Source organism: Patella vulgata, chromosome 1, assembly GCF_932274485.2.
Source record: "Patella vulgata chromosome 1, xgPatVulg1.2, whole genome shotgun sequence".
NCBI lineage: Eukaryota > Metazoa > Mollusca > Gastropoda > Patellidae > Patella > Patella vulgata.
The window spans coordinates 76536934-76558288 of record NC_065879.2 but is presented as its reverse complement, the minus strand read 5'-3'; the positions used below and the strand labels follow the sequence as shown (position 1 = coordinate 76558288).

The following is a 21355-nucleotide window of genomic DNA, read 5'->3' as shown; positions in this document are numbered from 1 at the left end:
TTCGACAAGTGTTCTCTTATCGTTATCAAGTACAAACGGTAAGAGAAAACTACGTGATTGTATTCCAAATAGGGAGCCACGGTGGCTAAGTGGGTAAGACGCTGACTCACTAGGCGGCAGTCCTCGTGTTAGATCCCTGCATTGGCGGAGGAAGTTCATCCGGATTTTCCATTTGTCAGTGGTGGGCCTGACAAGGACAGATGTCTAGTCTTTCGGATGGGACGAAAAACCCAGGTCACGTATATACATTGGCGTGCAAGTAAAAGATCGCTTGACATTTAGAATTCGATATACGAGTAGGCCAGAGTGCCTCTGTCCGGGAAAAATTTCCCTCATAGCACACTGTATGGCGTCTGCCCGTGTACATTAGCCTAGTCCGAGTAGAACAGTCGGACGTTGAACACCGTTTCAGTTCAGCATTCCAAATAAATTTGGTTGTGGGATTTTTTTTTTCGGAGAGTAGAGGGGAAATTCCACTATCGGGTCACAAGTACCCTTAATCATAGAAATTAAAATTGTCATATTTTAGTCTCAAGAAAATAAAACACCATTGCACTTAAATCACTCGAAGCTGAATTCTCGGTTGAGTGAGCGCCATTGCTAAACATCAGGTTAGCAAAAAAATCTAGTCTTCCTTTTATGATCACACGAATTATAAATGAGTTAATCTTGGCGTTTGACAACAAAATAAAGGCGCGATGGTGAATAATAGATTTTATGCATGTCATCTTTCATAAATAGATATCCCAAGATACCCATCGCTTATTGTCAAATGTATTACAGTATTTATCGTACCTTGGGTAATTACGTAGTCATAATTATACAGTCTTATAACATAAACAGTGTCCACAGGCGCCTGTAACGTGAAAAATATTCAAAAATAACATTAAGCTATGAATAAATATATGCCTAAAGTCTGTTACGTCAAATAATTGGTCTGATTATTTCAATAATAATATCTACTGAAAGAGAATCGATTTCAGACGAGTTATTTGCCCCTGAGTTAGAAATTGGTATCAGACCAGTTATTTTATTATCTCGCTTACGAACTTGGACGTAACAGACTTTAGACATATACTTAGACATAGCTTAATGTAATTTTTGAATATTCTCCACGTTACAGGCGCCTGTTTATAGTCATAGTGTAACAATAGCCAGCGTCGATTTTCAGGCATACAAAATGAAGTGAGATGCAGGGGGGGGGGGTAATTTTTCTGCACGGACTGGGCTAATGAAGACAGGAACACGCCAGGCAGTCTGCTGTGCAGGAAATTTCGCCCGGATAGCAGCGCTAACTCCTACACTTATTTCGAATTCCAACTGCCAAGGGTTCTTTTACGTGCACGGGGACTCAGTTTTTCGTCCCATCCGAACGACTATATATTGCCCATTGCTAGCCCCCTGCCCTACATCACTGACAAGGGGGAACCACACCGGAAAATCCCGATGAACTTTCTCAGCCAACGCAGGGATCGAACGCGAGACCTCGAATTTAGCGACCAAACGTCTTACTGCGCCACCGTAACTCCCGTTCAGACACACACACAATCAATGCTGCATCATTTAGAGAGAATGATATTCAAAAAGCACAGTATACTTGGATTGTTAATTGCTAAATCAAAGACTCAATGCATAATCCACGCTAAAATTTATTATTTAAATTTATTTATAAAAATAAGGTCCCTAATAAAATCTAAATATCAACGTTCGATAATCTTTCAGCTTGGATTCAGTTGGATTAGAAAGCGGTCCATTTCAATTAATCATATCTTTGTAAATCATGTATGGAATTGGTCCATGGACTGATATTAAGTTTAGACTGGCAACTTTAACAATATTTTAGTTTTCAAGGGGGTAACACTACATCAAATAAGGTTCAGAGACTTCAATACGTATATTCCACCATTGCGAGGATGGGTTGCCGAATGGCTAAACACGTGCGCGTTAGATCACAATGCCAAGTGACGTTGGTTTCGATTCTCCGCTTGTACGTGACAAGGAGTAGGATCGCCTGTCCAACTTCGTGGGTCCTCCGGTTTCTCTCCACTGCTAGAGATCCCTACGCGCAAGAGAATTATTGAAATATAATTCAAACATATGTTAGTCCCGAAATGACACAGTTTGTGCCTAGTGGAAGTCTCTCTCTCTCTCTCTCTCTCTCTCTCTCTCTCTCTCTCTCTCACGATTATCTAACATTTTACCATTCCATATGGATTGATGTCTCTTTAATTACAATAACTGCAACATTATCGCTAATTAGAACAATTGTCAATATTAACTATCCTTATTCTTAATAGAAATTCATCAATCATTTTCTTATTATTGTCATTTGATTCTTAGAAACTTTTTAATTAATGGGAAGAAGCCAGTTGTTGGTAATGTAAAATTGATTAATGATATTTTTTTGGTAGCAATAATTACATTGATGTAACTGTAATTAGTGTTGATTAGCAATATCAACACGGTCTATTACTATTTTTCAATTTTTAGGGATAGGGTGTTGAGGGTGTGTGTGTTGGATTGGAACGTGGCTGGGTCTTTTATAAAATCCGATAAGCGGGAGTTTATTATTATGAAAGCACGGTGGCGCTGGTTCACTGACAAGTCCCGGACTTTTCAGCTTGTCAGTGGCACAGTACAGGGGATCTGGCTAGGGATAGGGTCTAGTTGTTCGGATGGGACAATAAATCGAAATCCCGTGTAAACGTGTGTGTGTGCACGTACAAGAACCCTTGCTAGTTGGCATTCAACCAAGGGTTGAGAAAACGCATTCTGACAAAATACCCCACATAGCACATTGCATGGCGTACGCCCAGCTTCCTTAGCTCGGTTGATGCAGAAAATAATGACTTTAAACCCCCATTCCATTTCATTATTATTTCAATTATGGCGCTACGTTACAATTAACTGTCATTTTCCATGCAATTAGCAAATACCGAATTAGCACATACCTGTTTCAAACTGAAATCTCTGTAAACTAGATTTGAAGAAACTAAATCGTACACTTCGACGTGGGACTTTCAGTAGATTATTTCATGGACATTAATAGAGAGAGAGAAATGGGGTTTAACGTCCACTCGACACAAACTAGGTCATTTCGGGACTAACATATGGTTTAATTTTATTTCAAAATTATCAGTGGGAGGAAACCGGAGGACCCGGAGAAAACCCACGAGGTTGGACAGGCGACCCTACTCCTTGCCACGTACAACCGGGGATTCGAAACCACGCCAGTCGACTCAATGACAGACTTTATGATACAGCGCGCGCACGCTAACCATTCAGCCATCCAACCCCCCTGGACATTATTAGCAAACTGTCCATCGATTGAATTATATTTCTATACGCCCACAGTCGTATGGTCATGGTGGTGTTTTCCTTTAAAAAAAGACCCTTTCATTTATCTGAAAAGATTTTCAAGCTATATTCTCGTTACCGGTGTCGATTCTTCAATTCAATCTTTAACTCTTGTATTGAACATTCACCTGAAAGGTTTTTCGTGCTATTTTCTCGTCATCAGTGTCGGATCTTCAGACCAACCTATACTATTTACGATCTATACTCTTCAAAAAAAGTAGGGGATATTGAAATGCAAATACCTATGCAGGTTGTGATATGATAAATAGTCATGGACACTTGACATGCTTTGAGAGTATGTTCACAGATGAAGAACTTATCGCCTCAACAGAACAACTGAGATGCGCGTGCGACACGCAATAGCGCCATACACGTGGGAGAGGTTCATTGTCAAATTTGACACTTCAAGGGCGGGTTGATGAAAACTGCCGTGTGCTGGTTTATCCTATCCATGCTTGCTTTCCTATCGGTTCTTGCATAAGATTTACTGTTTAGTGTTCTTTGCTTTAGTGTGTTACGTTAATTTGATCGGGAGACGTGTTCGTCGACGTAAACATCAACCGACAACACTGCAAGAGTTGCCCCAAATCGTGATTGGACGGTTGATTAGGAGCGTGCCACGACGAATTGCTGAATTCTGAGGATTGGTGGAGCAATTACTCATTATTAAGTCAAAAATTAAAAACGTCCATTTTCACTTTTGACAGTCTATCTCTTTTCTCTTTGCGAGTGAAATGGGGCCGTCAGATAAGCTTCCCATATGAACTGTTTGTGTTCATGTGTAGACAATTGGACTGTTATTAACATACACTGGTTACCTCTAATAAAAACAGCAGTGCATTTCCGAAGTTTTGCATTGTTTCTGAATATCCCCTACATTGAAGTGTATACAATAAGCATGACAGCGTTTCCCTTGTCAATACCTTTTCATTTAATTGAAAGGTTTTTCATGCTGTATTTACGTCACCGATGTCGAACTGTCAAACCAAACTTTAGCAATTGCTAGACATGGCGGTTTTTTTCCTTATAAAGACCCTTTCATTCATCTGGGAGGTTGGATTCTAGTGGGGATGTGTCCTCGATAATATTTTGGACCTACACAGAGTTGCAATACGTGACTCTTTGTAGGTCTTTGTTCTTGTGTGGCAAAGAAGACAACTTGTCAATCTACTGGTTTCCCATTGAACTAATTTTGAAGGCATGTCACACATTTTTACAATTTCCCCTTTCAATTTACACACAGAGTTGCAATACGTGACTCTTTGGGGTCTTTATTTGTTCTTATGTGGCAAAGAAGACATATTGTCAATCTACATACTGGTTTCCCGTTGAACTAATTTTGAAGGCATGCCACACATTTTTACAATTTTCTCTTTCAATTTACAGCACGAGGGCACATACCATTTGCTGATATAGAGAGATATGTAGCAAGACGGGGTGGTATATATTGGGATAACAATGATGAAGAGGATATACTCACAGCATTCCAAGCATTAGATAGAAACGGTTGTGGAAAAATCAAGGTAAGAGTATGCTAGAGACGACCGTACACAAATGAAATGAAATGGGGTTTAACGTCCTACTGTTCTGCTCCGAACTGGGCTAATGAAGACGGGCATACGCCATACAGTGGGCTATGAGGGAAATTTTGTCCGGACAGCGGCACTACGGCTTACTCTTATATCGAATTCCAACTGTTTCGTCCCATCTGAACAAATAGACAGCTATTATAGTCAGGCCCTCCGTCCTGTATCACTGACAAGGGGGAACCACGACCGTACACAAACTATGTCATTTCTTTCCAAACGCTAGGTTCATACTGATGTTAATTTATACTTTGGGTCAGCATGTATTACGAGGGAGACAGAAAAAGGGGGTTGGGACGAGAGAGAGAGAAGGGGGTGGACGGGGGGGGGGGGGGGCATGACTCTCTCAGCCTTCAATCGGTGCCAGCTGTGCGGAACTCTGTGATTCTCTCTGCTAAATGAAATTTAAATTTTTAGGTCGATGATTTTAAACATTTTATGATGACAATGGGTGAGCAAATGTCGCAAGAAGAGGTGGAGGAATTAGTCGAATGTACCACAAAGGAAAGTGAAAGAGGTGTAATAGATTACAAAGATAAGTATTGCATTACAAGAAAGAATAATCTAGAGAAATTTTCAGTGGGTCGGCTCATTCGTATTTCATCCACCTGGTATAATTAACTGGATCTTCTTTATAATGATTTGCTGCGGTTTGTGTTGTTATTTCGGGAGTAACTTACTCGGGATCGGACCATTTCTTGTCCAGACACCGTTAAATCTCCGACTGGGCTAATGAAGACCGGCATACGCCATACAGTGTGCTGCGAGGAAAAGTTTGCCCGGACAGCGGCGCTAAGGGGCGGACCCGTAGCCATAGGGTGGCTAAGCCCCCCCCCCCCCCAAAAAAAAAAATTGAATTAGCCCCCCCCCCCCAAATATTTCGCCAACAATAATGACTTTTTAGGAGTGTTCAAATTGGTAGGCGACCCGTAGGCTCGTAGCATGGCCCACCGAGGCCTGTCTGTCATCATCACCTCCTGATCCTCTTGTCTTGATACCATACGTGCGTTGTACATAACTACTGTGAGGCGTGTTTGTCTACTGTCACACACGTACTTGCGGCATCCGACTCGTGTCCAGTGTTGCCATTTGCACTGGTAGAACATTTTTTAACGTTTTGAGATTGAGAATTCGATAGCGACGAAGATAAAACGATGGATGCATTTGTGATTAGAAAGAGACCATCGTCCTCTGATGACGTGACTACATCGTCTACCACACCGGCACCAGGATCAGCACTAAAGGAAGGGGTTGTCCACCTCATTACGCTATAGGAATAAGAAATAGTTTAAAATTTGCTCGGGCTCTTGATGGTACCAGAGACTGCATAATTTATCGCCATTTTCCTGAGACCTGTCCTTTTATACCCGGGTTACGGGTTCAAAGGGGCCCGGTTTATTTGTTCACGTACAAGGCGCCGGTTCAAATGTTGCCTATTGTGTCTAACATAAGATGCCTATTGTGCAGCCTATACTGTAATTTTATGAATAGAATACCCATAGTTCACTTGAAAATTGATACTAAAGCTGTATTGTCCGGCCTAGAGTTCTCCGCGTAAATCAAAAGTCACTCTCTACTACCCTCAAGATGATATCGGCGGGAGGAGTCGAAGAACGAAATTTCAGAAAATTCAGCCATAAAACCCTGCCTGAGGCACTTCCATTTGAGGCCCAGGAATGCAGTCAGATGCGAGGAGAGAGTAACAAATTTTCAAAATTTTCTGGGGGAAGGACCCATAGACCCCCTGCCCTGGCTCGCGCCTTCGGTAAGCCGGCCACATCCTCAGCCCCTCAAAAATTCAATAGCCCCACCAAAGTTTACGAGCTGGCTACGGGCCCGACTAAGGCCTACTCTTATATCCAATTCCAACGGCCAGGGGATCTTTTACGTGCATGCCAATGTGTACACGGGCCACGGTTTTTCGTCCCATCTAAACAACAGGCCTTATGATCTACAGCGCATCATAAATAATAGCGCTTTGGGCTTCGAATAGGTGACCCAATTAACCGGTAGGGAAGCTGTTTCGTAAACAAATAAACTGCTAATACAACAACAACATATATCATCTAATTAGATACGAAACTATATAGTCTTTCTCTTGTTTAATTGTCTCCCTTTTTTTCTATTTTATACATTTAGTAAAAGCTGTGAAACACATTCCAACGTGAAAAAATGGTGCCTATATTATAAACAGATCGTTATCATCACTTTTGATTGGTTCTCCATGGCGGTGACGTTAGAGAACTTTTGGCAGCAGCGAAGTTGTTTTGGCTACAAAGGGTCTTGTTTAGCAGGACGACATCATTCACCAATCACGAGATATCCAATTTTGCACTGACAATGGCGTCTTTATATTTTGGATGCAGTCGTGTATATTCGAGATTTTGACAAGACTCTAAGCGATGTTGATGAAAGAACATGGACGCGAGATTTTTTCTTTCTTAACAAATTCACCATTTTTTCCCTTAAACCTTTTTGCAACATTTTCTTCCACGATTATTCAAACATATCACATTTTTTACATCATTATGTTCAATTATATTGTTACACTTAAAAATCATTGTTCGTTTCAACATTTATGCACGTGGCTATTTATATATGATATTTGATATTTTCTTTGTGATATAGGCCACTCAACTGTTATTTGTTTTTTGATTATCACTACTTTGATGATATTGAACTATTAAGATACATTTATGATAATGAACCATTCAATATCAAACTTTTAATTCGACTTTTTGGTTTCGACCCTATCTGCGATAATACCATATTCTATTTGAGCTCAAAAGCAAAAAATATCGGCATCATAAATAAGCTCAATATCAAATTGATATTGGATTTTACTCAATTTAAATTTTAAACAATACAGATACAAGTATTGGATTGATATCAAATATTAATTTTGAACTTTAAAATATATTTATGATATTTATGATAATGAACCACCCAGTATCAGATTTGGTTTAAAACAGGTTTAATTAACGTGACAATTTGATATTGAACCTATTTACTATAAGTCATTTACAAGATCGGCATCATTGTAAAATGATCGCCATACATAAATAGACTCAATATCAAATTGATATTGGGTCGATATCAAATTTTCACGTATATCTGTTTTTTTATAATATTCATATTCAACTTTAAAATACATTTATGATAATGAACCATTGATGTTATAGTCAGTCAATTTGAGATTTAAATAATACAGATTTTAAATATGTTACAATAATTGTATTATTGGGTCGATATCAAATTTTAGTTAATAATATCTGTTTTAAAATATTGATAATGAACTTGTTCATATTAAAATATTTTCTCATATTAAACTGAACATGTTTGGCACATCTTGAATGTGCCTGAAATGGGCACTATCATTGTTTTAAAATATTGATAATGAACTTGTCCATATCAAATAAGTTTCTCATATTAAACTGAACATGTTTGACATATCTTGAATGTGTCTGAAATTGGCACTATCATTATTTTATGACATAGGCTCAAAATCATCTTCCAACAACCATAAGTTATTCGGAGCGGATGAGACATGATATCAAGAATATGTTTAACTTTGTAATACATTTCGTCTATGTTCTTGGAGAAATCTGAGGAGGGGCTGCGTATTTTAGTAACCAGTACGTTTCTAATTACGTTTTGTACTATCTAAAATGCCACAGAACTTCAGACATTTTTCTCCCGGATTATTACATTTTCCTGATCTCCAAAGTCTATCAAATCTCAAATACCTATCACGATTAAGACTACATAATTCCAGTATTTTAAATCATTAAGTCGTTACTAATACTGCCAATTCCCAGTAGTCTGGATCAATTGATCGAGACTACAAAATTTAAGCTGTAACCTGTGATAAAACCCAACAGACCAAATTCTTTAAAGTGAGCCATTGTGTTTGATTCATGAACAAGATAATGTGGATTTGGTTATCTTCGGTTGTTTAAAATTGCACAACTTCGTGGATTGTTGCTAGACCTTCCTTCCTTGACTTTTATTGTAAAGGTTTCTTGTCAGGTGTCAACAAAAGACCTCGACTCATTCTAATAAGACATCTATGTTAAGTTCGTTTCGTTTTTCTGCCCGCACAAATTTTAGACAAAATACCGTCAAGAAATAAACGAAACGAAATTGTATTCTAGTTTTAAGTTTAATTAGCGCGGCTTAATCTAAGAACCATAAAGCTTATTCCCAATCGACATGATTACAGAACAGTACGAAAATAAACATGAATTAGCTTATAAATACAGACGTGGCTAAAGCATGCATATGTAGCCTTCTTATTCCTAATAACTAACTAGTTTCAAGCAAACACTAATCTAGTAAAGCAAATAAACGACACTGGATCATACTTTTCGTCCCTCGTAGAGTGTTTTGCCCTACAGAGGACCTCGTCACGTGGCGATTATCCAGTCCTAAAATCTAAGTAGGAAAAAAACTATCCTTAATTTTGGTTAAACCTCCTGTCTGCATGGTATTCTATGATATCAATTTACACTACGAGAAAGTATCGAGGAATGCCGATTAGAACAAGGCGGGCGGTTGTTCGTTAGAAATTAAAACCAAATCGGTATCTTATCGTGTGCATATACCAAACACAGTGGTTTTGCTTGATGTCATATGTATGTTTTTTGTTTGTAAGTCCCAAGTGTGTTTTCTCTTCTACCTTTTTATGGTAATTTGTAAAAGGCAGAGTCATACTAAAGGTTTTATCCTTTAAGGAAAATCCTATTGAAAGTTTAACGGATATGCCCTCCAGGCTATTATTCTTGGTTGTTGCGCAGATGAGTTCCACATCAGTCATTTTTTGACTTTGAAGAAGTCCTAGTTTTGTTGAATACTTTAGGATTCATCCGTAGGCCAAAAGGTCTGTAACCTATAGGACGAATTTACAGTTCAATTTAAAGGATTTGTCCTGTAGATATATAAAACCTGTGACCCTGCCTTTAAAGGTACAAGCATCGTGCACATAGTCAAATGTTTGATATTTTAATGTATTCCGATATACTGGGGATTTGATTAACCTCATATAATCCATCGTTTTTCCTTTTTTGTGGAAACTCTTAACTTCCACAACGAAATAGCATATTTTATGATACAATTCCAGCTCATTCAGTAATATATTACAGCACGAATGAGTTTCTTAAACTCTAACATTTAACATGATGTGTTTTTTCATCGCTTTCAGTTGATAGATGCTTTTCTCGGAATCTATTAAATTTTATCAAAAACATGTTATAGCATACTTATAAAAGCTAATTACAAAAATATCTATCTCAAATTTCTCTTTAAGTTTTTTTATATTTCTTTTTCACGTAAATTTTATCAGCGATGATAAGAAATTCTTAATGTATATTCCTACCAAATAAACATGATGAGACTGACATTTTGACACTAACCACATACGCCCTGCTATCCCAGGCAGGGGTGGGTGGGGCGAATGGCTTAACGCGTTAGATCATAAGGTCTGCCATTGAGTCAAGTAGCGTGGTTTTGATAACCCGCCTGTACGTGACAAGGAGTAGGGTCGCCTGCCCAATCTCATGGGTTTTCCCCGGGTCCATCGGTTTCCCCCCACTGTTAATGACCCCTACCCGAAATGATCTAATTTGTGTCGAGTGGACGATAAATCCAGCTCCTAAACTGGTAACTATTACAGATGCCAACCGCCAAATCATGTATAATTCAAAATTTTGCCAACGTTTAAAATAATGGATATTTTAGACATTATGAACCACCATTTTTTTCTAATCGTCGAGTGCAATTTTAGAAATAATCCCTTTTTCTTGCGTTTTAAATAAAAAAACAATGAATAAATGTCTGCGTTTAAGCAGGATATATCGTGGAGCGCAATTTAGAAATAATTCTTTTTTCTTTCGTTTTTATTTTTTTTTTTATTAAATAAATAACGATGAATAAAAGTCCGCGTTTAAGCAGGATATAAGTGTTTTTTTCTCCATTACCTTAAGCTATTGTAATTCGCATTTAAATGGATTACCTCGGTGTATTCTTGGCTTTGAGTATTGAATGTTTTTTACGATCTTCAACATTATATTTTGCTTATCCAGAACACGCGTTTCTTTATATGTTCTTCACCATACGAGTTTATATATGATTTAAACTTATAATTTAAAAATACTAAAATGTACTAAACCCCTACTAAGAAAATGATAAAATGGTCCCAAAATAGTAGTTTGATGCTAGTAGAAATACAGAAGTGGGTTATTATATTATGTTTAACCAATTAAATAAATATACATGTTCTTAGAAAGTTAGTCGAATATGAAATGATACAATAAAATCTTATCTTATCTTATCTTACAGCCCCGGGTGTACATTCGGGGAGTGGGGAGGGGGTGCGTGTACTGAGGTGTTATTGTTTGAAGGTATGTGCATGCTGAATTAACTTAGAAAGTTAGTCGAATGATACAGCCCCGGGTGTACTTTCGGGGAGTGGGAGGGGGGGGGTGCGTGTAATGAGGTGTGATTGTTTGAAGGTGTGTGCATGCTGAATTAATTTTCGTGAATCAGAATAGCATAATAGGCCGTTTGTTCAGCGTGTGGACAACCAATCGTTAACGTTTCCAATACATGTATAACCTGCAATTACTGTCTCAATTTAATTCGTTATTCTTTATCGGAATTTTTTCATTTTTTGAAAAAATGGGAAAAATGTGCCAGTTTACTAATTTAAAAAATATAGAGTAATGTTAAATATTTTAATCTTCAATTTCGTTATTATCATCTATCTAAAATTAGATCTTTATCTTTGTCTTGTTTTAATCTATCTTTCGTTATTATCATCTATTTAAAATTAGATCTTTATCTTCTTCCTGTTTTAAACCTGGTTATCCAGGACTACAATATAAGAATATCTAACTACTTCCTTATTAATTCCCCGTTTTCTTTGAAATCTAGCTTCGGCTGTTTTAATTGGTTAACACCGGTTTTGTCTAAGACAAATCATCTATTGGCTAGAATAGAGGCCAGGTCAAGCTTATGAACACAAACATCTTAAAGGTGTTGTTAGATTTTAGTCTAGTATAGATATAAAGAACATAAAATCGAAAAAGAAACGTAAGTATGATTTATTTAAGTAGACGTTTGATTTATTCCTTTGGTAAATTAGGAAGACCCCCGAATGATGTGATTGTTCTAATCTTGACTTTCTCTAAAACTTTTTATTGGAATTTGACAATCGGCGTGTCAATAATTTATTTATACTATATTTACTTCCACTGGGCTAGTCCGATTTCACGCACAGAGTTGCGCATTTGTAGACTAAGTTTAAGGGATAGTATTATTATATTCTAGGTTAATAAAATAAATATTAATGATAATGTTATAGATATTATAAGAGATTCTAATAGTATTCTAAATAATGCCAATAAGTAATATAAGTAATGCTATTGGTATTATAAGTAAATCTAATAGTACTGTATTCTAAGTAATGATAGTAATACTATAAGTAATGCTAATGGTATAATAGATAATGTTAAAAGATATTATACTGTCATTGGTATCACAGATAATGTTATAGGCAATGTTAATCGTACTTATTATGCTAATGGTACTATTATGCTAATGGTATATAAGTAATGTTATTGGTAATGCTAATAGTATTATAAGTATTGCTAATGGTATTATATGTAATGCTAATTGTATTATAGGCAATGTTAATGATATTATGTAATGTTAATGGTATTACCAGTATTGCTAATGGTATTATCAGTATTGCTAATGGTATTATAGGTAATGCTAATGATAGTAAATGCTAGTGCTATTATAAGGAGTGCTATTGGTACAAGTAATGTTATTGGTATTTTAAATAATACTACTGGTATTTATTGGTTTGCAATTTCTTAAAATTATACTATCTTCGTGGTTTTTTTTTTCTTTTCAAATGTAATCCATGTTTATTAAAACCTATTAAATTTGTACATACATCGAAATGCATTCCACTTTTATACAATGTACTATATTTTTCTTTAATGATAAGAAATGGATTATTTTCTTTGTTTTATATGATTGGTAGCAAATATTCTGATGCACCAGTGAAAATGCATGAAATTGTATATATGTGCTCCGCCAAAACATTAATTGCAGGAAAGACTGCGCTACATTTTAAAAGTGAAACATCAGTGATTGGGTAAAACTTTTCAAAGACAGCCAATGAAAATAGTTGTTTAAGATTAACATTTTGCAAAACAACTTCAATATATTAAATATATTCACAGTTATAATAAAAATTGTTTCATCCGATTTTAAAAAATGCCCCGTACATCTTTGGATTTTTCGCCCGATTCGTTACATCTGAACTCAGTTTTATTTCATACGCAAAGTTGACTGCTACACAGGTGGGCATTTTTTTATTTTATAAAGATGCAGTCACTAATATAATTACGCCACACTTTAAATTAAATCTTGGAATAAATATGGAACAAGTCGCACAGTGTTTGGTAAGTTTTTATTATGCGATAGGGCATTGAATGGTATGATAACCGAGGCTTAATGGAGAAGTCTCTAGAAATATCATCAGGTCTTTAATTTTTTAAAGAGTTATTCGATGTTTTTTTTTTCTTTTAAATTAAATATGTTGCACTTTTTAAAAGGTTTTATTGTTATAAATAAACGATTAAAACTCCATTTTAGTTATTTCAATTATTGTATGTACCCTGCCTGTCCGTCCATCAGTATATCTTATATAATTGTGTTAACCCATTAGAGACTACAATCTCCATCTGATTTGTAATAACTTCAATAGGTTGTCTGTCTAAAAACCGTACTATGGACCAGGAACTAACTATGCTGTCTTCGCGGCCATATTTAAATTGTGACGTCATATTAAAATTCAATCGATGTGATTGTCCAAACTCTCGGTTTTATGTCGATTGCACTTGAATTGGCAGAGCTTTGGGCTTTTTTTCCAAGAGCGTTGCCCCAAAAAAGAAAAAAGATGAGTAGAGCATGCGGGCCAGTTCCACGTCCAAAAATTCGTTAGATTTCTGATATTTACTTATGATAACTGTCTACCTATATAAAAGAATAAATGAAATAAAATGGGGTTTAACGTCCTACTGCTCTGCCCCGACTGGGCTAATGAAGACGGGCATACGCCATACAGTGTGCTATGAGGGAAATTTTGCCAGGACAGCGGCACTACAGCCTACTCTTATATCAAATTCCAACTAGACATATTCCACAAGTCATTCAAACGGTGGCGCCATATTCTTATCTGGAGAGCATGCGCGCTAAATACTGTCGGTGTAGACTGGAATAACCAGACGCTAGAGATTACCATTCGATTGAGAATTCTGGCGTATTTCGCCGAACACAACTGATTTGAAATTAGAGTAAAAACGGAAACGATTGAATGTAAATCGGTTTATATACATTCATATTACATCATTATATGCGTTGCGACCCATTTGTGTCAATTTCTAGGTCCCAAATATTAACGATTTAGCTCCTTTAACTAATGTATCTTTAATTTTCACCGAATTCTAAAAACAGTTATAACGAAACCTTATTAACACTCTTGCTAATGCATGTACAATTATTTTATTTTTTAGGTATTTCCATAGGTGTTCTATATCAGACGAAGAATTCGTAACTAAAACTTGTTAACTCCATGGTGGCTATTATGGATATCCAACATTTTGGATATTATGCAACAATATAAAAGAAACATAGGTCATTTTGCGCGTTATTTACGACATTTCCTTTTATTTCTATTGTGTGTTCAGTACAAGCGTAAGAAATGTGGCGCCTTCACCTATTGATCTTTGAATTGCTTTACCAGTCTGTACGTGGAACGTCTGCATTGTCACGAGAACGGGTAGACACGCTTGTCTTGTAAACAAACTAGTATTTTAGTAGATGGTGTAATTTGTATTATTGTGTATTGATTCCTAGGAAATTTGAATGCAAGCGTAATCGCGGTTAGGTCTAAAAATTCAGACCAACGGCAGATTTGGTCAAAGGTAACGAGAGGTAAACAGGGCTAGCTCTAATCCTACCCCTAGCCCTTACCCTAACCCACAATCTCGCTAACAATCACGTGCCCCATCCCTGTTTACATCTCGCGACCTTAGTGAAATCTGCAGTTGGCTCTAATTCCTAGACTTTGCCAAGTTGGTGCCTCGGTTTGTTAATGTTATAGGGGAGATTACTCTTTATTTTTCAGACCACCTTTAATTTCATTCTCTTTGCCCGGATCAAACCTTTTACCTTATTTTCATTGGGATGCACGCTTTCCTTTACAGGCGGAACAACAACTGATCGTGTCTTTGTTCCATAGTTTGCATGAGGTTGACCTGTGAAATTTTGAATTACACAAACTTGAAGTAGCATATTATAAAAATATTCGCAGTATGTGTGGCCGTTACTAACCCCTTGAGTCGGTTCTAAACCATGAACATTTACCAAGACTTGGTAAAAAATAACAATTCAATCATACCCTCCCCTTCGATTTTAGACGAAAAAGTCAACAAAGTCAGAGAAATACCAGACACGCCAGTTGATCACCAGAAGCGTTGACTGGTTCACTGTCCCATTGAGGATGAAAGCAAACTAGCGGCGAGAAGTTATCGCTGGTGCACATAAACGTATATTGAACAAAACGTCAACAAAATGGGGAGAAAAAAGGCGAGAGAGGAAAGACTATTAATAGAAGGAAGTATATTTCATGTCGCTATAGTTACAACAGACAATCCTATGGATCCTGGATTTGCTATCACAGTCGCTGAACGCGTGAAGAAACAAGATCTGGGAACATACCCTAATCCACAAATTTTTTTGGGACAAACTTTATCATACACATATTTGGCGCTCTGTTTGTCGGGTCGAAAATAAGGGTAATCAATATCGTGGAGTACAACTCTACCACGTCAGTAGTTGCCTTTACTATGTCGACATTGGCATCTGCGACAGCATGTACAACATTGCACCCCCACCTCCAACTCATCACACGAAACTGCTGCCACATGTATTGAACAATATAAATTTATATGTTAACCAACAAACAACTAATAATGTTCCCCATTCCCTATTCCGGAAAACGGAAATACACTGTCCGAAAGATGGACGGTTCACCGAAATTGAGAGGGCTGCAGCATCCCGGGCGGCTCCTACGCCTGTGCCCCATCTTACTCACATACCCTCACAATATATATAAAGGGAGATAACCAGACTTAAGAGCAAAACTCCGACATTTAAATTCAATTCTCTCATCATTGGCTTTATTGACAATGTTATGACATTTCGACCAGACAACAACCAACATGTCACAGACAGATCGAAGTAGTTAATAATATTAATAATAATAATAATAATGTCCTAAAATACAACAAAAGCTGCTTTTCGGTATTATTATGGCCAGTTAAAAGAAAAACACTAGTTAAATGGAGTACGCGATCAACAGTTAAAAGATGTGTTTTAAGATTCCTTTTAAAATTGTCAATTGATCCACAGTGCTTGAGTTCTATAGGAAAATGATATTCCATAGTGTCTACCGAAAGAAGAGTTTGCAGTTACTGGTTTAATAAGGTACTTAGTTTCGGAACGAAGATTTCTGGTAGGGTGGTAGGGTTGAATTAATTCTTTAATATACATGTATAGAGGCGGGTCATCACATGACAAAGCACAGAAAGTCAGCACATGAGAATTTTAAAATCGATTCTGGTCTTAATCGGTAGCCAGTGGAGTTCTTTCAAACCGGGGGTAATATTGATGTATAATTTAGTTTTTTTGTAACAATTCTTGCAGCTTTGTTTTGAATCTTTTGTAGTTTATTAATTTGATATGCTGGTAAGTTGTAGAGTAACGAGTTGCAGTAGTGGAGACGCGAGGTCACCAACAAGTTAATGTGGAGTCAGTGTCGAGGAAATTGTGGATCCATCACATTATGTGAAGTTGGGAATTAGAAGCTTTACAGATTGAGGTGATGTGAGCATTCGTGTTCTTATTCTTATCCAAAAGTACACCAAGATTTCGAACACCGTTAACCGGGTTAACAACATTGCCGATTGAGATATTAATAATATATATTTTTTTCTATAAAAGATGATTAGATTTATCATCTTTGAGCTTTAAGAATTTCTTTTTCATCCAGCACTTAATAGCGCCAATGCACGATTCAAGTTTAAACACTCGAAGAGGTTCATTTTCGGGTTTAATTGAAATGAAGAGTTGAGTATCATCAGCATAGATATGGTAATTCAGATTGAATGACTTCCAAATACGCCCCGGAGGAGTGGTATAAGCGGTGTAGAGCAATGGCCCGAGTACCCATCCCTGAGGCACACCGAATTTAAGTTCTACAGACAAAGGCTTAACATGATTGATGACAACGCATTGGTGGCGGGATGTGAGGTGAGATATGACCGGAACACACTACCTTCAAGTTCGAAAACATCGTGAAGCCGGGTTAACCGTAGAGACTGGTCGATTGTGTCGAAGGCGGCACTTAAATCAAGAAGAACCAGTAACACCACATTTTTATTGTCAAGACTGGTAAGGATATCATTATGATAGTGGCGAACCAATATCGTTATCAGATACTGATAAGGAACGATTATCAAGTGCCCTACATATGGTAACAATTGTATTGTTGTAGAACTGAATGAAAGATTCAGCGAGTAGCTTGGGATCATGATGCTCTGGGATCATATTGTTCACAATTTTGTTAAGTTCTAAGTTTTATTTTTTTCTTGTATACAATTTAAAACAAAATTCTGTTTGGTCTGATGGATGAGGATGTTCGTATCATTACGAGCTTTTGCATATATTTGTCTGTCAATTTCAAGCTTACTCTTACGCCAGACTTTCTCTGCCTTCCGACGTGCCTGTTTGCTTTCACGAACAGAATCGTTGTACCATTTACGATTTGGTCTGATGGTGTGTGTTTCTCTGACAATTGGTGCATGGCTATCAATAATGTTTTGAGGCTCTGTGTTATAGATTTGAAAAGTCTCTGTATAAGATATCAGATTTCAAGTTGGTTAAGTTGGTTGATAGCTCTCAGTTTACAATAGGACACAGTCTTCTGCAATGATTTAGGTTTTGGAAGTGAGAGGTCAGCCATGATTGAAAAATGATAAGAAATGAAATGAAATGAAATGGGGTTTAACGTCCTACTGTTCTGCTTCTATACTGGGCTAATGAAGACGGGCATATGCCATACAGTGTGCTATGAGGGAAACTTTGCCCGGGCAGCGCCACTATCGCCTGCTCTTAAATCGAATTCCAACTGCCAGGGGATATTTTACGTATATTCCAATATATACACGGGACCTCGGTTTTTCGTCTCATCCGAAGGACTAGACAGTTGTCCTTGTCAGGCCCTCCATCCTGCACTACTGACAAGGGGAAACCACGCCGGAAAATCCCGATGAACTTTCTCGGCCAGTGTAGGGATCGAACACGCGACCTCCAGGCTAGCAAGCCAGCGTCTACTGTTCTGCTTCTATACTGGGCTAATGAAGACGGGCATATGCCATACAGTGTGCTATGAGGGAAATTTTGCCCGGGCAGCGCCACTATCGCCTACTCTTAAATCGAATTCCAACTGCCAGGGGATCTTTTAAGTATATTCCAATATATACACGGGACCTCGGTTTTTCGTATCACCCGAAGGACTAGACAGTTGTCCTTGTCAGGCCCTCCATCCTGCACTACTGACAAGGGAAAACACGCCGGAAAATCTCGATGAACTTTCTCGGCCAGTGTAGGGATCGAACACGCGACCTCCAGGCTAACAAGCCAGCGTCTTACCCACTTAGCCACTGTGGCTCCCTTATAACATAATAAAGTAGTTTTGTTAACCTTGGTCAATAGAATAACCAAAATATTTCTTCTTGGTTATATTTTACAGTACAATAGCGCCATCACATGAGCCCTTTCGGTTAAATTGTTGTTTACGGATTGAGAAGCAAGTTGTATCGACAGTAGAGAACAAGTCGGTTATAGCACAATACTGCCCAAAGCCATTGACATTAACAAAACAAATCAACATAGGAAATCAAACGAAGTCGATATCATTATTTTTTTACACAAAGCAAACCATTTTAATAAGAAAATATTGTCGCTATGTTATCTCATGTAAATATGTTAATTCGGACGTTCAGAACGCATAACCATGCCGAGATGTGCTGGGGGCTCCCAAATAGGGTACGCAGATCAAACTTTGGGCACTTAAAGAGGTGGAGGCATTGCCAGGAGCTTTCGGTTTTGTGGCACATGCTAGATTTGATTTGACGTATATCTGAGCCATGAACTACCATACACTGATAATTGGTTGAGGAATTTAGTCATGAAATACTTACACTGATTTACACACAGTCGAATCGAAAAAGAAATCAGAGAAATACCAGCCACATTCAGTCGATCACCAGACGGGTTCGCGTTGACAGGTTGTCTTTCCCACTTTTGATGAAAGCAAATTAACAGCGAGGAGTGATCTATGGTGCATAAAAGTACATTGAACGTGATTGGTTTTTATTAGTATCACAGGATCTGGTTGGATAAAGGGAAGGGTAGCAGGAAAAGAGGGCACAATATCGCCATTAGGATAATAATAATAATAAAAATAATAATACTTTATTCAGTGATACAAGGCCATAGACCCATAGTACATAGAATATAACATACATATATATATATATGTCTATAATAAATATTATTATTCTGTTATTGAGTATATACATGCATATATCAATAGGTAATAACAAGATGGGGTGCCATTGGAGTTAATAACGAATAACAACTATACCTGTCTAGAACACAACGCCTCCTCTATATACAGTGCTATAGATATCAATAATGATCTATCTCTAACAGTGCATAACTTATATAGAAGATTTACATCATAATAATCTCAAATGCAGTCTGGTGGAAGGTATTTAACTCTTAAATCGGTCAGATTGTTACAAGTAAACATAAAATGGTATAAGTTTTCATTCCCTTCATTACATAAAGGACATATTTGGTTCTTAAGAATACCTCTTTTAAATAAATTTGCTGAGAGTGGTAACAGGTTTAAGCGTAATCGTGTGATATTACGCCTCAGCTTTATTCCCACATTACAAGATAAAGATAAATAGTGCTCTTGTCTAAGCTCAAGTTTAAAATTACTGTATTCAGTAAGACTATCATGTGATATTAACTTAGCTGACCAATCTTGAATATCAATATCCTTAAGCCTTAATTTCACTAATTGTATAAATTTTCTTACATTACCAATACGCTTCCTACTTGGATCTGCGTCTCGATTTTGACAATTGCCATAAACTGGGTGTTAAATTGTACGATAAACGTGATGACTTTGACTTTCCGATTGTTAACTTTCCATTTATTAGTAGTAACATTCCAATATCACCAGCTTATGGAGTGTTTGTGTCTCAGCTAATTCGTTACGCGAGAGCTTGTTCCTTTTATTCTGATTTTTTAAGTAGATCGAGGCATGTGTCATCTAAGCTTCAACTACAAGGATACTTGCGCACTAAACTTATTAAAACCTTTAAAAGGTTTTATGGCCGTCATATTGATTTGATTGGTAAATATAACGTGTCTCTCTCGGCTATTATTCTAGATATATTTAATTGACACGTATACTATTACTATCTCCCTGATAATGTCTACTACATCGTTAACACAGTTCATCGCGTGCATTTTGCATACCGATAGTTCATTGGCCAATCACGCTATTTTACCGACATTTCGCAGCATAGTTTGGATGCAGCTATGGCGGGTGTGGCGCCAGGCAGGGTAAGCTTACTCTTCCGGACACCTGTTACCACTGTTTGTCGTGTATTTTGTACACGGCGAGCAGTCCATTTGCTGATTACACTATTTTGCCTGATTACACTATTTTGCCTATACCGTTTGTTTTGGGAATACAACCGGTGTAGGCCGTGATAGTCCATTGGCCAATCACGCTACGCTATTTTGCCAAGATTTCGTCTAATAGTTTGGATGCAGCTATGGCGGGTGTGGCGCCAGGCAGGGTAAGCTTACACTGTTTGTCGTGTATTTTGTACACGAGGAGCAGTCCATTTGCTGATTACACTATTTTGCTTTAATACACTATTTTGCCTATAACGTTTTTTAGGACTTCGAATTCTGTCTTATGGTTTGGATTGTTCGTACTTGGTTTTATTTTATTTATATAAAACTAAAACCAAGTGAGAATAACATCATTCTCAAATGAGTAACCCATGTTTCCCAGCCCAAATTAAAATCTAGATTTTTTAACATTAGATACACCTGTTTTGGATAACGGTCTATATTCATATTGATTAAAGTGCACCAATATTTTATACAAGACATTATGTAATAAACACTGAGGCTATGTCGTCCACATATTCTCCTACTGCTCCAGTACTGGTGGAAGATTTATGTAT

The 21355-nt window shown here is 37.3% G+C and overlaps 1 protein-coding gene across 1 annotated transcript in view; it reads left to right on the top strand.

Annotated features, from left to right (window-relative positions):
• The window catches only part of LOC126826828 (calmodulin), a 75935-nt gene extending 68018 nt beyond the window's left edge, over positions 1 to 7917 (top strand). Inside the window, exons 4-6 of the mRNA XM_050555937.2 lie at positions 4744 to 4880; positions 5361 to 5478; positions 7077 to 7917. Of these exons, the coding sequence (XP_050411894.1) occupies positions 4744 to 4880; positions 5361 to 5478; positions 7077 to 7111 (290 nt within the window). The 3' untranslated portion in view covers positions 7112 to 7917. The remainder of the gene's footprint in view (positions 1 to 4743; positions 4881 to 5360; positions 5479 to 7076) is intronic.
• The last annotated feature ends 13438 nt before the right edge of the window (positions 7918 to 21355 follow it).